Raw genomic sequence first — 13,458 nt, forward strand, 5'->3', positions numbered from 1 at the left:
CGCGGGGGGGCTGGAGCCCATCCCAGCCATCTCCGGGCAGGGGACACTCTGAACTGGTTTCCAGCCAATCACAGGGCACACGGGGACAGACAACTCACTCGCTCATTCACACCTAGGGACAATTTGGACCGGCCAATTCACCTGAAATGCATGTTTTTGGAATGTGGGAGGAAACCGGAGTGCCCGGAGGAAACCCACGCAAGCACGGGGAGAACATACAAACTCCGCACAGGAAGTCTGGAGCTGGATTTGAACCCACGCAGCAGGTTCCCATGACATGAACTGTGCCGCACATGCGCTAACCACTGCGCCGCCGTGCTGCCCTATATATGTATGTGTATATGTATATGTGTATTTATAATAATAATAATGCATTTTATTTAAAAGCGCCTTTCAGGCCACCCAAGGACACTGTACAGACAATGGAAAAAATACAATTTAAAAAGTTGTAAGCGAAATAATAAATAAAAACAAGACATAAAATCACAAAAACATAGGAAATGGAGAAGCTATGTGTTGTAGGCAGTCCTGAACAGGTGTGTTTTTAGACGGGACTTAAAAGTTGAGAGAGGTGTGAAGTTTTGGAGGTCCGGAGGTAGATTGTTCCAGAGCTTGGGAGCAGCGCGACTGAAGGCTCTGGCTCTCATGGTGCTTAGATGGGCAGGGGGCACTGACAGTGGGAGGGAGGACGAGGATCTGAGGGAGCGAGTGGGGACGTGCACCTGGAGAAGGTCGGACAGGTAAGGAGGAGCCAAGTTGTGAATGGCCATATATGTATATAGGATCAGTTTGTAGCTGATGCGATGCTGAATAGGAAGCCAGTGTAGCTGTTGGAGAACGGGGGTGATGTGCTGCTGGGAAGATGTTTTTGTGATGATGCGAGCAGAGGCGTTTTGAACCAGCTGAATTTTATGGAGGGATTTTTGAGGAAGGCCGAAGAGGAGAGCATTGCAGTAGTCAAGGCGGGATGTGACAAGACTGTGGACGAGAATAGCAGTGGTGCGGGGGGTGAGGGAAGGGCAGAGTCTGGTAATATTGCGCAGGTGGAAATAAGCAGTGCGCGTGATGGTGTTGATATGTGAGTGGAAGGTAAGCATGCTATCCAGGATGACACCCAGACTCTTGACCTGGGGGGAGGGGGACACTAAGGAGCTGTCGATGTTGAGAGAGAAATTGTTTACTTTGGATAAAGTAAATTGTTGCCAAGAAGGAGGAATTCTGTTTTATTGGCATTTAATTTAAGAAAGTTTGTTGTGAACCATGTTTTGAGTTCGGAAAGGCAAGAGGTGAGGGAGGGAGGTGGGAGTATGGAGTTTGGTTTGCAGGAGAGGTAGAGTTGGGTGGAATCAGCAAAGCAGTGAAAGTGGATATTAAATTTGCGGAGGATATGACCAAGAGGCAAGAGGTAGACGATGAAGAGAAGAGGACCTAAGACAGATCCCTGGGGAACACCTGTGGTGACTAGGGAGGGCTTTGAGGTGAAGGATTTCAGCTGGACAAACTGAGTGCGGCCAGTGAGGTAGGAATGGAACCAACTGAGGGGAGTATGGGTGAGCCCAATGGAGGAGAGTCTTGAGGAGGATAGGGTGAGAGATTGTGTCGAAGTCGGCGCTCAAGTCTAGGAGGATGAGGATGGAGACTAAACCGGAGTTAGATGCTATGAGGAGATCATTTACAATACGGATTAGGGCAGTCTCTGTGCTGTGGCGGGGGCGGAAACCAGACTGAAAGGGCTCATAGAGAGAGTGGAGGGACAGGTGCGAGTGGAGTTGAGCAGCAACAGTTTTTTCAAGGATTTTTGAAATAAATGGAAGGTTGGAGATGGGCCGGAGGTTGTCAAAGTTGTTGGGGTCAGCACCATGTTTTTTCAGCGTAGGGGAAACAGCAGCAGTTTTGAAAAGTGATGGGACAATACCAGAAGAGAGTGAGGAGTGGATAATGGCAGATATGAGAGGAAGCAGGTGAGGGAGGCAGGATTTAACAAGGGATGAAGGGAGGGGATCGAGCTGGCAAGTGGTGGGCTTGGATTTGAGTATGAGGTTGGATAATTCAGCAGTCGTGGGTGGAGCAAAACTGGAGAAGAAGTGACAAGGAGAAGGAAATTCAGATGGGGAGGGAGCAGACAGGTTTTGATGGAGTTGGTGATGAATCTTATGGATTTTGTGATTGAAGTACTCCATTATGGAGTTGCAGGTTGCTGTGGAGTACAGTTGGAGGGGGAGAGAATTTGGTGGCTGGAGGAATTTGTTCATGACAGAGAAGAGAGTTCTTGAATTTCCTTCGTTGGAAAGGATGAGGCCGGAGTAGTAGCTGGATTTGGTTTGTGCAATTTGGTCCTTGTATTTAGCAGTATGGGTAATGTACATGTCCTTATGGATGGTGAGGCCGGTTTTCTTATAGAGTCGCTCGAGTTGGCGGTTCTTTGATTTCGTTGACCGAAGAGCGGGTGTAAACCAGGGGGCAGATGTGGAGAATGAGGCAGTCCTGGTTTTCAGGGGGCCAAGAGAATTTAGAATATTTGTGAGGCAGGCATTGTAGTGAGTGGTGAGGTCATCCGGGCTTGAGAGAGCTTCTGGGGGTGGGGAACGGTCAATAATGGAGCAGAGGGTGTCAATGTTGATATTTTTGGTATTACGAAAAGAAATGAGACGGGAGGTTTTGACAGTAGAGAGACAGAGTACGGTGTTAAAAGTGAGGAGGACATGATCAGATTCAGGAAAAACGTCGGCAGTGGGCTTGGAAGTAGAGAGGCCAGAGCAGCAGACCAAGTCCAATGTGTGGCCTTTAATGTGGGTGGGGAAGTCAATAAGGCTGTGTATCCCGAGGCTCTCCAGGCAGGATGTGAAGTCTCTGGTGAGTGGGAGGTTGGGGTTGTCCATGTGAATATTGAAATCTCCCAATAAAATTAAATTTGGCGAGAGAGTGGATAAATGTGTAATTAAGCTGGAGAATTCATTGATAAAATCACTATGTGGCTTTGGGGGGCGATAAATTGTAGCAATAATGGTTGGCGTGGGTCCGGGGAGCTTAAACACCAGGCATTCAAAGGAAGTCAATGCAGTGACGGAGACAGGCAAGACTTTCCACTTCTCGCGGTGAATTACCGCGAGACTTCCTCCACGGCCGTTGCCACGGGGACGGCAGATGTAAACAAAGCCAGCAGGAGTGGAGTCATTCAGAGCAGCGAAGTCGTTTGTTTGTTGCCAGGTTTCTGTTAAAATGAGGAAGTCGAGTTTTCGTTCGGCGAGGACGTCTTGGATGAGGTGGCCCTTGTTCCTGAGTGAGCGGACGTTCAGTAATCCAAAGTTGACGGCGGAGGTGTCTTGTTTGACGGCGGCAGTGCTGTTAGCCGACCTAGCTAGGCGGGCTAATGTATGGCAGTTAGCCCCACGGCCGCAGTTTATGGGAGGGCGTCGAGATGTGGACCAGGTCGAGGTGATTGAGCCAGGGTTTTTATACTCGACGTGTCTGCGCGATCCGCGGTGAATGTAGCGGCGTCGACGCAGGCGAGCGATGTCAGGATGGTGGAGCAGCTCTGGTGGCGGAGGCCCCAGTGCAATCCACCGGATCCAGAGAAGATCCGCGACAGAATAGTGGAGCAATCCTGTCGCTGGATGATGGCAGAACGTCAGGAGTATCCGAAATAATCCAAAAGCGGCGAGGTTTTGGCACGCCATGACGAGGGAGAGAGGCCGGTGCAGTGACAGCTGGTATGTATAGGCTACCGGCGTTAGCCCGTGGGCTAAGTTACGAGGGTTTGATTGATTGATAAGGTGAAACGTTGGTTCAGGTTACATCAACCAAAGTACCCACAGTCCAAAACAGAAGGGCAAAAGAAAGATCAGAAAAAGTATCTGAGCTTCGAAAAAGTTTTGGAAAAGTTTTGGAGTGAGAAGCGGCGACATACACGCCAGCGTCCTCTCACCCCGGAATTTCAATCAATAAGCATTCATATATGTGTATATATATGTGTATATACATGTATATGTGTGTATATATGTATATGTGTGTATATATGTTTATATGTATATGTATGTATGTATGTATGTATGTATACTGGACTGTCCCAGAAAATTAGAATATTGTGATAAAGTTCTTTATTTTCTGTAATGCAATTAAAAAAACAAAAATGTCATACATTCTGGATTCATTACACATCAACTGAACTATTTCAAGCCTTTTATTATTTTAATATTGCTGAATTTGGCTTACAGCTTAAGAAAACTCAAAAATCCTATCTCAAAATATTAGAATACCATGAAAAAGTATACAAGTAGGCTATTCAACTAATCACCTGAATCATCTAATTAACTCGAAACACCTTGCGAGGGTTTCCTGAGCCTTGAAAACACTCAGCTTGGTTCAGTAAACTAAATCACAAGTATGGGGAAGAATGCTGATCTGACTGCTGTCCAGAGGACCATCATTGATACCCTCCATCAGGAGGGTAAGACACAAAAAGAAATTTCTCAAAGAGCAGGCTGTTCACAGAGTGCAGTTTCAAAGCATATCCACAAAAAGTCTGTTGGAAGGGAAAAATGTGGCCGGAAACGCTGCACAACCAAGAGAGATGACCGCAGCCTTAACAAAATTGTGAAGAAGAGCCGCTTCCAGAATTTGAGGGAGCTTCAAAGACAGTGGGCTGAAGCTGTAGTCCAGGTATCAAAAGCCACAGTTCACAGACGTGTCCGGGAAATGGGCTACAATAGCCGTATTCCCATGGTCAAGCCACTTCTGAACTCAAGACAACGGAAGAAGCGTCTGACTTGGGCTATGGAGAAGAAGCACTGGACAGTTGCAGAGTGGTCCAAAGTCCTCTTTTCAGACGAAAGCAAGTTTTGCATTGCATTTGGAAGTCAAGGCGCCAGAGTCTGGAGAAAGGCTGGAGAGGAGCAAAATCCAAGTTGCTTGAAATCCAGTGTGAAGTTCCCACAGTCAGCAATGGTTTGGGGAGCCATGTCAGCTGCTGGTGTTGGTCCACTGTGTTTCATCAAGTCCAGAGTAAATGCAACTGTGTACCAAGAGATTTTAGAGCACTACATGCTTCCATCTGCTGAAAAGCTCTATGGAGATGAGGATTTCATTTTCCAGCATGATCTGGCACCTGCCCACAGTGCCAAAACCACCAGTAACTGGTGCACTGACCATGGCATCACTGTCCTTGATTGGCCTGCTAATTCCCCTGACCTGAACCCCATCGAGAATTTGTGGGGTATCGTTAAGAAGAAGATGAAAGACACCAGACCTACAAATGCAAATGAGCTGAAGGCCGCTATCGAAGCATCCTGGGCATCAATAACACCTCAGCAATGCCACAGGCTGATTGCCTCCATGCCACGCCGGATTGATGCAGTAATCTGTGCAAAAGGATTCCCAACCAAGTACTGAGTGCATCAATGGACATTTTCAAATGTTTGATTTAGTTTTGCTGTTATAAAATTATTTTTTTACTTGGTCTGAGGAAGTATTCTAATATTTTGAGATAGGATTTTTGAGTTTTTTTCAGCTGTAAGCCAAAATCAGCAATATTCAAATAATAAAAGGCTTGAAATAGTTCAGTTGATGTGTAATGAATCCAGAATGTATGACATTTTTGTTTTTTTAATTGCATTACAGAAAATAAAGAACTTTATCACAATATTCTAATTTTCTGAGACAGTCCAGTATATCAGTAGCTCAGGAGGTAGAGCGATCGTTTTAGGATCAAGGGATCCCAGTTCGAATCCCGGCTTGTCCGTGTTACATGTCGAAGTGTCCTTGGGTAAGACACTGAACCCCCAAATGCCCCCAATAAGCAGGTTAGCGCCTTACATGGCTGCACAGATCACGGCCGCTATTGGGCAATGTGAAGCACAATGTAAAGCGCTTTGGGAAGTCATTGACTTGAAAAGCGCTATAGAAATGCAGATCATTTCATGCATACATATGCATGTGTATACATGTGTATGTATGTACGCACGTATACACAGTTGTTTTGTCGACCACCAATTGTTTATCTTCTCCCACTTAAAAACTGAAATATCCAGAAAGTGACACTGGCTGATATTTTGAAAAAATGCAAATATGTTATTGATTGATAATAAAAGTTAATTCGAAGCTTAGTTATTTATCTATTAATGGGAAGGACAGAAATACAACATGTCAGGGTTTCCGCAGGCCTTTATTGGCATTAAAATGTCTTAAATACAATTTTCGAAAGCAATCAATTTGAAAACCTAAATAAGATTCATATTTGTTTAAACTAAAAAGAGTAACATTAACTCCTTTTTTAATAATTCACCAATTTACTTTCATAGCAATATTGCGTTACTACAATCACGGAACTATCAAAACGGCGATGTGGTTTCAATCAGTCCTCTCAGATCAGACTTATGTCTTAGGTCTACCCAAAATACACATTACAACTTTAGACAGATACTTTTACTTTGGGCCAAAGGAAAGTGTAAATTTAATGAGCAGTCGCTGTCCAACGAACATTTTTTGCTATGGCTAAAGGCTGTGCCCGGTAATGTGTTCCGGGGCACAATTTATTGTGTGCAAGAAATATATGTGGGTTTTTTTTTCCAATTGTGTATATTTTTGTTGACCTGGTTCTTAAATTTGATATCAAAATGCATTAAAAAGTCTTGAATTTAACTTGCCACAAACTGTAGAAACCTTGATTCGTATTTTTTCACAAGTTTTTAACACTGTTGATGCTATTTTTGGCCTATTCCTCCAGAGCAGTTGATACATAAACATGCAGGCAATTACAATGCGCACAAAAATCCGTCTTAGTCCGAGCGTGTGTAGCCCTTTTGAAATGTTTGCGCTAGTCCTTTTATTTTTGGATTGCACATGCTCATATCCCAGCGCATTCATGAACAATACCGTTTCTGTATCCAGGATGAAAAATGTGCCATAATAATGTTTACGTGAACAATACATTCCAAATAACAAACATACTGTTATTTTATGAACTTTTTTAGTATACAAATAACTTCTGTAATTTGAAATTATAATTTTGAAATAATTTTCCTTTATTTGATTCCCAAAAAAGGGTTGAATTTATTTCAGGACTCTGCACTTTTTTGTCAGATGGTATTTTGTAGCCGTCATGTGCGCCTTATCGGAAAACAAAAATGCGGCGTAACACCGCTTCCTTTAGCATGTTGAGAAGTCGAACTTTGTTGCCGATGGATAGCATCTTCCTCAGCCTTTTGGGTCTGGCCGCTGATGCTTTTGTCGCTCCAGAGCGTTTTGTTGACATGTGGGCTTTCAAGGAAACTTGAAATTGGAAAACATTTGGGTGTACGTAATGCAGGTTTCTCAAGCTGTTTTACGTCCGTGTGCAACTAAGACAACATTTTAGACGCACAGAAAGAAAAGGGGCGAGTCGACTACTCAGCTAATCAACACAGAACACGGCACAAATCAAATTCCGCAAAGTAGTGAAACTGAAAAGTAAACTACAATATAGCAAGCGTATATGTTTATACACTTTTGTTTATGGAATAAATGACTCCATATTCTTTCCATTAGAACAAGATACCTGAAGCTGAGCCTCAGTGTGATCAGTTGTCAGCTCGTGCAGGATGGACACTGTGGAATGAATCTTTGGCTCCTGGTGGCTCAAATGATTTCATAATTAATTTACAAGACTACATACCATTTAGTAAGTAAAAATGTAATCACGTACATTTCGGATCATATCAGATGTCCCTTCCTCAGAACCATTATTCCCCCTGTCGTCCATACATATACTTGATACATTTCGCGCTGTTCCCGTTGCTTTTTTTCTTTGAAGGCATGCTTTTTCAATGACCAACTCTGCATAGTCCAGGGGAGCATTACTCCATCGATCTTTCAGTTCATTGATCCCTCCATTTGTTTATTATACATTATATAACTCCTATTTGACATACTTGCGGTTCTCTTCCAATTGTTCTATAAATATTGTATATGTCTTATTCATTTTCAATAGTTTAATAGTTTTTTTCAATGTTCCAACTTTCCACTCTCCATTACTTCACATCAGGGATGTCAAACTCAGTTTTGCTCTAGGGTCAAAACCAAAATTTCTGTTCTGAGATGGGCTGGATTAGTCCACTCCGAATTCTTGGCTTCGTTCTTCAGTATTATGCTTTATAATTCAGCCTACATTAGTAACCTACCTTACATTAATATATTCACAGATGACAAGGGATCTTTTCACACATTTATTCACAAACAATAGGGAAAAATATTTTCATTTTAGTCATTGAATGTGTTAACTGATTCACTCGCAACGCTATACAAAGGCAGCACTGCCCTCTAATGGTCGGAGAGAACATTTGCTATGCATTTATTTAAAAAAAAAAAATCTTTTTACAGACGCTCCCTTAATTATGAACGAGATACGTTCCGGACGATCATTTGTAAGTTGAAATTGTTTGTAAGTTACTTCAGTGCTATATTTTGTATGGAATGTACGTTTACGGTTTATATAAGTATGTTTAAGTCTTGTATAAGTGTGTTTAAGTTTTAGTTGTGTATGTTTTAGGCTTGTAAAGGTAACCTGTATTGTTTTGTACTGAATAATAAAAATTTAATAAAATAATATGCTCTATAAAGATAAATAAAGTGAAGTTTAAGTAATTTGAAAGATGGGCATCAAGTGTTAGGCTACTTCGTCCTCTGTGGTAATAAGCTGCCGAAAAAAGTGATCCAACCATTTTCATCAAGCTTCCTTGTTCCACTTTCATTTAAAATGAAATGGCTCGCCTCTTCTTAACACTTTACACCAAACATATTTAATGGATGCACGAGATATTAAACAATAAAATTGTCAAAGTTCCTAGCGCGCAGAAGATGCAGTACGGTATGTTTACACACGAACTGCGACTGACAGGAAGAGGAAGCCAGTGGATGTTGGGTGAGTTCTCATAGCGCCACACTTCGGTAGCTCCGAAAAGAAGCACTACAGCACTGTCCTGTACTCAGAAGGTGCAGAATACTAAATCTAATTTACAGCAATGTCCGTATATTTTTCGACATCCCGAATTTTCTTTTCGTATACCATTGTTCGTTTCTTGCATGTACAAACGAGTTTGTACTTAAGTTGCTTCAGTGCTATAGTTTGTATGTTTAAGGTTTATGAAATTATGTTTAAGGCTTGTATGTAGGCGTAAGTTATGTGTCGATGTTGGGAAGAGTAAGGTGATGAAGTGTTCACGTGATGAAGTGGGCATGGCGTTAGAAATAAGGTTGCAAGGACAGGTCATATCTATCTACATTGGTCATATCCCTCAAGAATATCCCTCAATGCAACCTTATTTCTAACGCCATGCCCACTTCATCACGTGAACACTTCATCACCTTACTCTTCCCAACATCGACACATAACTTACGCCTATTACATACTCTTCCAAACTCCGTTACCAACCTGGAAGGATATGACCAAGGTAGATAGATAGATGGATAGATTTGAACTGATCCTCAAATTTCTTAAGACTCTGTCCCCTATTACTACTTTACCACTAAATGATTTCCATCATGTGAAATTTAAGAAACCACCAGTTCTCCTTCTTTTCGGGACCCTTTTTTACTTCTCAAGTATTGTTTCTTACTTTTTGGTCGTTTGGTCAGTAAATTTTCAGTTTTTAGTACTTTGGTAATGTTTGCTTATTTTCAGTTTTTTTCTATTCATTACTTTTTTTGTACTTTTAGTAATTCTTATGATAATTATGATATTTTTATAGATATTTTAATTATATTGTAGTTTGATGTATTTTGTCCATCTTATTTTACACTTCGACATGTAACAATTGCATACCTGTCAACCTGTACGTTTTTGCTGTACAAAGTATGTTTATTATGCATTTTAAGACGTGTACGACGTACAAGAAAATCTGTACAAGAAAATCTGTACAGAAAAACGCAAATTTGTCAATTATGGGTACCATCCGGTATACACAGACTATCACGAAAAGGCAAATCAATCAAGTCAAACCAGTTCGCCGCGGTAGCCTTTATCTCGGTATCGTTTTTTTTTGTTGCAAACGAAGCGAGCGGTTTGATGTAGTAAAAGGAAGTCAGTCTCTTTTTAGAGAACCGGCTTTTTCGGCTCAACTCATTAAAGAGAGGCAGCTCTCATACGGCTCTCTTGCTTTGATGCATTATATTACGAATTATTATGTTGTATAAATAAGTTAAGAAAAAAAAAGTAGAAAATGAAAAAAGACAGGTTTGTGGTTATCCCTTTAATCAGTATATTACCAACAATAATTTAATTCAGAAAAGGAATTAATAATTTTAAGAAAATGTATTATTCTACTTAATTATATTTGCATGTATTTTTCCTTCTACAGTGAACGTCCAAGCTACTTAATTTTTGAACTTTTTTTTATAATAAACCTCATTCATGTCGAGCAACTCAGTATCTCACAACAAAATGTATCATGTATATTGGAGTTTGACAGGTATGCAATTGATTATGAGTTTATTATCCAAATCTGTGTTTTTTACTCTTTCTGCTGCAAACCATGGTTTCAAATGAGAGTGCCCCTTTGCGATATTTGAACTAATTTTTCACTTTTTTTCCTTATCGTCCAACATTAGTTCAATGCAAAGCCAAATTCCGGTCACCCAGTTTCCATGTCGATGAAGTCATCCATCTGGAAGTGTTCCTGAGAGTGGACTGTCCTAATCCTGTGTCATTTACCAAACTAGCTATAACCCTCAGCAATCAGGTATTTTACTAAGTCATTGAAATGTACATACTTCATTATTTCTGTTGGTCTTTTTTGCACTTAACACTGGTGACACCAACATGTGGACTCTTTTACCTCCATGTGATAAGTCAATTAATTCAAGATTCAAGATTGTCTTTATTAATATAATATGCCAAAGACATTTTTTTGCCACCCCCAGTGTACAGTGTCTACAAAGAAAGTTAAAAACAGAATATAATAAAATCTAATGTGTATATATACACAATTTACATATTCTTATTCCAGGATGATTCTGTGTTTTATATCTACATCAAGGTACAGCTTAGTATTATAATGCATTGTACTGTGGCTCACAGCCCATAAGTTATTGTCCTGCAGGTATAAGGGTGGTGGGGTGGATGATGGACTTAACAGCTCAGGGTACCAAACTGTCTCGCAATCTGTTTGTGGTGGTGTGGTTGTTCCTGCGTTCCTGAAGGAAGCCGTACACACAGTTCCTGGTGTAGGTGGCTGAGCTCCATGGCGGTGGCCTGTGCTCTCATCTTCACTCGGCCCCCATCTATGGATTCCAAGTTGTGGAGGGAGCGCGGACCCTAATGCCCCGTGCAGTCCTAACTAACCGTGAAGCTGCTATGCTAAACCATCATTATCTAATAACTGTATTTTTTTTATTGTTATTATACATCTATATCGTCTGTTCTTATTTTATTGATTTACTTAATTACTTATTACTGTTAAAACATATACGTTCAATAAATTCTATTATAATTATACATCCATATCCCCTTTTCTTATTTGTTTCATTTACCTAATTTGTCATTTTAGTTTTCTGGATGGTGTGAATGTGTTGCTGTAAGTGTTGTTTGGGTGAGAAATTGCATATGATTACCGGTACATTGTTTTTCAGTTATCTTGGGCGCCTTCTGCCGGACCAAAGTGGTTCTACATGTATTGAGGGCAACGTCAGGGCAACATCAGAATAAATCGATGATGAAACTACTTGCCAATACTTAGTAATTAATTGTATCGATTTGTTGTTGCAGCCCTAGGGCAGGGTGATGGAGACAGCATGTTTCATGGACCGATTCCTTGTGTAGGCAAACTAGAGGCTGTCATGGTCTGTTGGAATAAAGCCTCCAATGTACCCGAGAAGAATTCGTTTGAAGCACTTAATTAGGCAGGTGGAGGATGTGTTATTCTGTTCTGGGATTATAGTGGGAGACTTGAGACTCACAAGAACCATTGACAACTGCAGGGACAGGTTAAAAATATACAGGAACGCTCCTGATAATCCCGTCCTGCAGCTTTGAGGGTATTGATCCTCTTTAGGGTGGTAATCACCTATTGCCGCTGCAGGACGAGGGGCTGAGGCTGCTCCTCCAGCCCAGGTAGGGGTGGAGCTTCTCTGCTGCCTAGCTGTTTAATGTGTCAGCCAGGGTGGAGCTGTGGCTGACAAGCTGGGCCGTGTTGTTATAGTCTCATGATTCTGATGCCTTTCCACGTGTCCTGGGGGTTCTTCTGGTTGAAACGGTCCTCGATTCTTTCCTCATACTGGAACCTTGCTTTTTTGATGCCTTTCTTTAGCTCAGCCCTGCTGTGAGCCAGTTTGTCACTTGATTTGAAGGTAGCGTTGCGGGCCTTCAGTGAGGATCATACATTTCTGTTCAACCTTGTTTTTTGATGGGGGAAGACAGAACTGAACAGTACAGATGATGCATACTCCTCCAGGTCTAGGTCTTTGCTGACCACGGACCAGTCTGTGTGCTTGATGCAATCTTTTTGTGAGGAGGAGACCTCATAAGTCCAAACCTGTACTGTCTTCGTGGTTGGCTTTGTACAGCCTTAGTTTAAGCATTAGTATGTACACTGCCACGATAATAGACTAGAGGTCCTTCACCAGCTTAAACGGTCCGCATTTTACCGCCACATATTCAATATCAGGGGAGCAGAATTTGCCCATGGGGTGCATGGCTGTGCACCTCTTTTCTATGTATAAATACAAACATCTGCCCTTGCCTGAGGCTGCCTTCTTTTCCATATGCAGCAGCACACGCACCTCAAGCTCCACTGCCACGTCTGGTATGTTGTGTTCCAGCCAAGTTTTACTGATGACGGCAACTCAACTATCCAAAGTGTTGAGTTGAGTTTGATAACAAATTCTCAGAGGAATATCGTCCATGTGTCAGAGTTGAGTTCTTGGTTATTGTTTTTCCTTTGAAATTGGTCGCGGATTATGTTTAGTATAAAATGAGTCTCTTTTGTACCAAAAAAAAAAAACTGACGCTGTGCATTCATGCTTACAGCCAGAAGTTAGAAAAAAGGAAAAAAAAACCTTTGTTAGCAATTGTGGCAACCCGGGGAAACGGGTAGGTTTTACACTTAGAGAAAACACACAACCGAGAGATTGTGTAAGGGGTTTAACAAAAACACATTAACTGCCAAAAACGTTCAGTGAAAATGGGGGTGAGGTCCAAAATTAACTCTGGCATGCTGTGGTCGGCGAACACTTAGCTCAATAGTTGCACACTGGCCATTTAGTCTCCCCCTCCTGGGGCGAGAACACCTTAGGCAGAGAGGGTGAATATTTTATAACAAAATTAAGTAATTCTTCAAGCGCTCCGAAGGCCAGGGTTTGCCTTGTCTTTGATTCGAACAAAAGGAGATCATTCTTCTTACTTAAAGAAGGATTCTGCCACTGGCCGCCTACCGCAGGGACTGGCACACTCGTCTTCTTTCTGTGAAGTGGCACTTAAATGGTGCTTCATGG

The 13,458-nt window shown here is 41.8% G+C and overlaps 1 protein-coding gene across 4 annotated transcripts in view; it reads left to right on the top strand.

The window, feature by feature from the left end:
• Window positions 1-13,458, top strand: part of trappc11 (trafficking protein particle complex subunit 11) — a 108,466-nt gene that overhangs the window by 61,283 nt on the left and 33,725 nt on the right. For all 4 annotated transcript variants that reach the window (XR_015851338.1, XM_088344100.1, XM_088344101.1 and 1 more), the window contains 2 exons: window positions 7,522-7,654; window positions 10,579-10,709. Coding sequence is in view for 3 of the 4 variants with exons in the window: in XM_088344100.1 (XP_088200226.1) it covers window positions 7,522-7,654; window positions 10,579-10,709 (264 nt within the window). In the remaining variant the exon portion in view is untranslated. The remainder of the gene's footprint in view (window positions 1-7,521; window positions 7,655-10,578; window positions 10,710-13,458) is intronic.

Source organism: Urocampus carinirostris, chromosome 9 (assembly GCF_059441175.1).
Source record: "Urocampus carinirostris isolate Australia breed hairy pipefish chromosome 9, RoL_Ucar_1.0, whole genome shotgun sequence".
NCBI classification, from domain to species: domain Eukaryota; kingdom Metazoa; phylum Chordata; class Actinopteri; order Syngnathiformes; family Syngnathidae; genus Urocampus; species Urocampus carinirostris.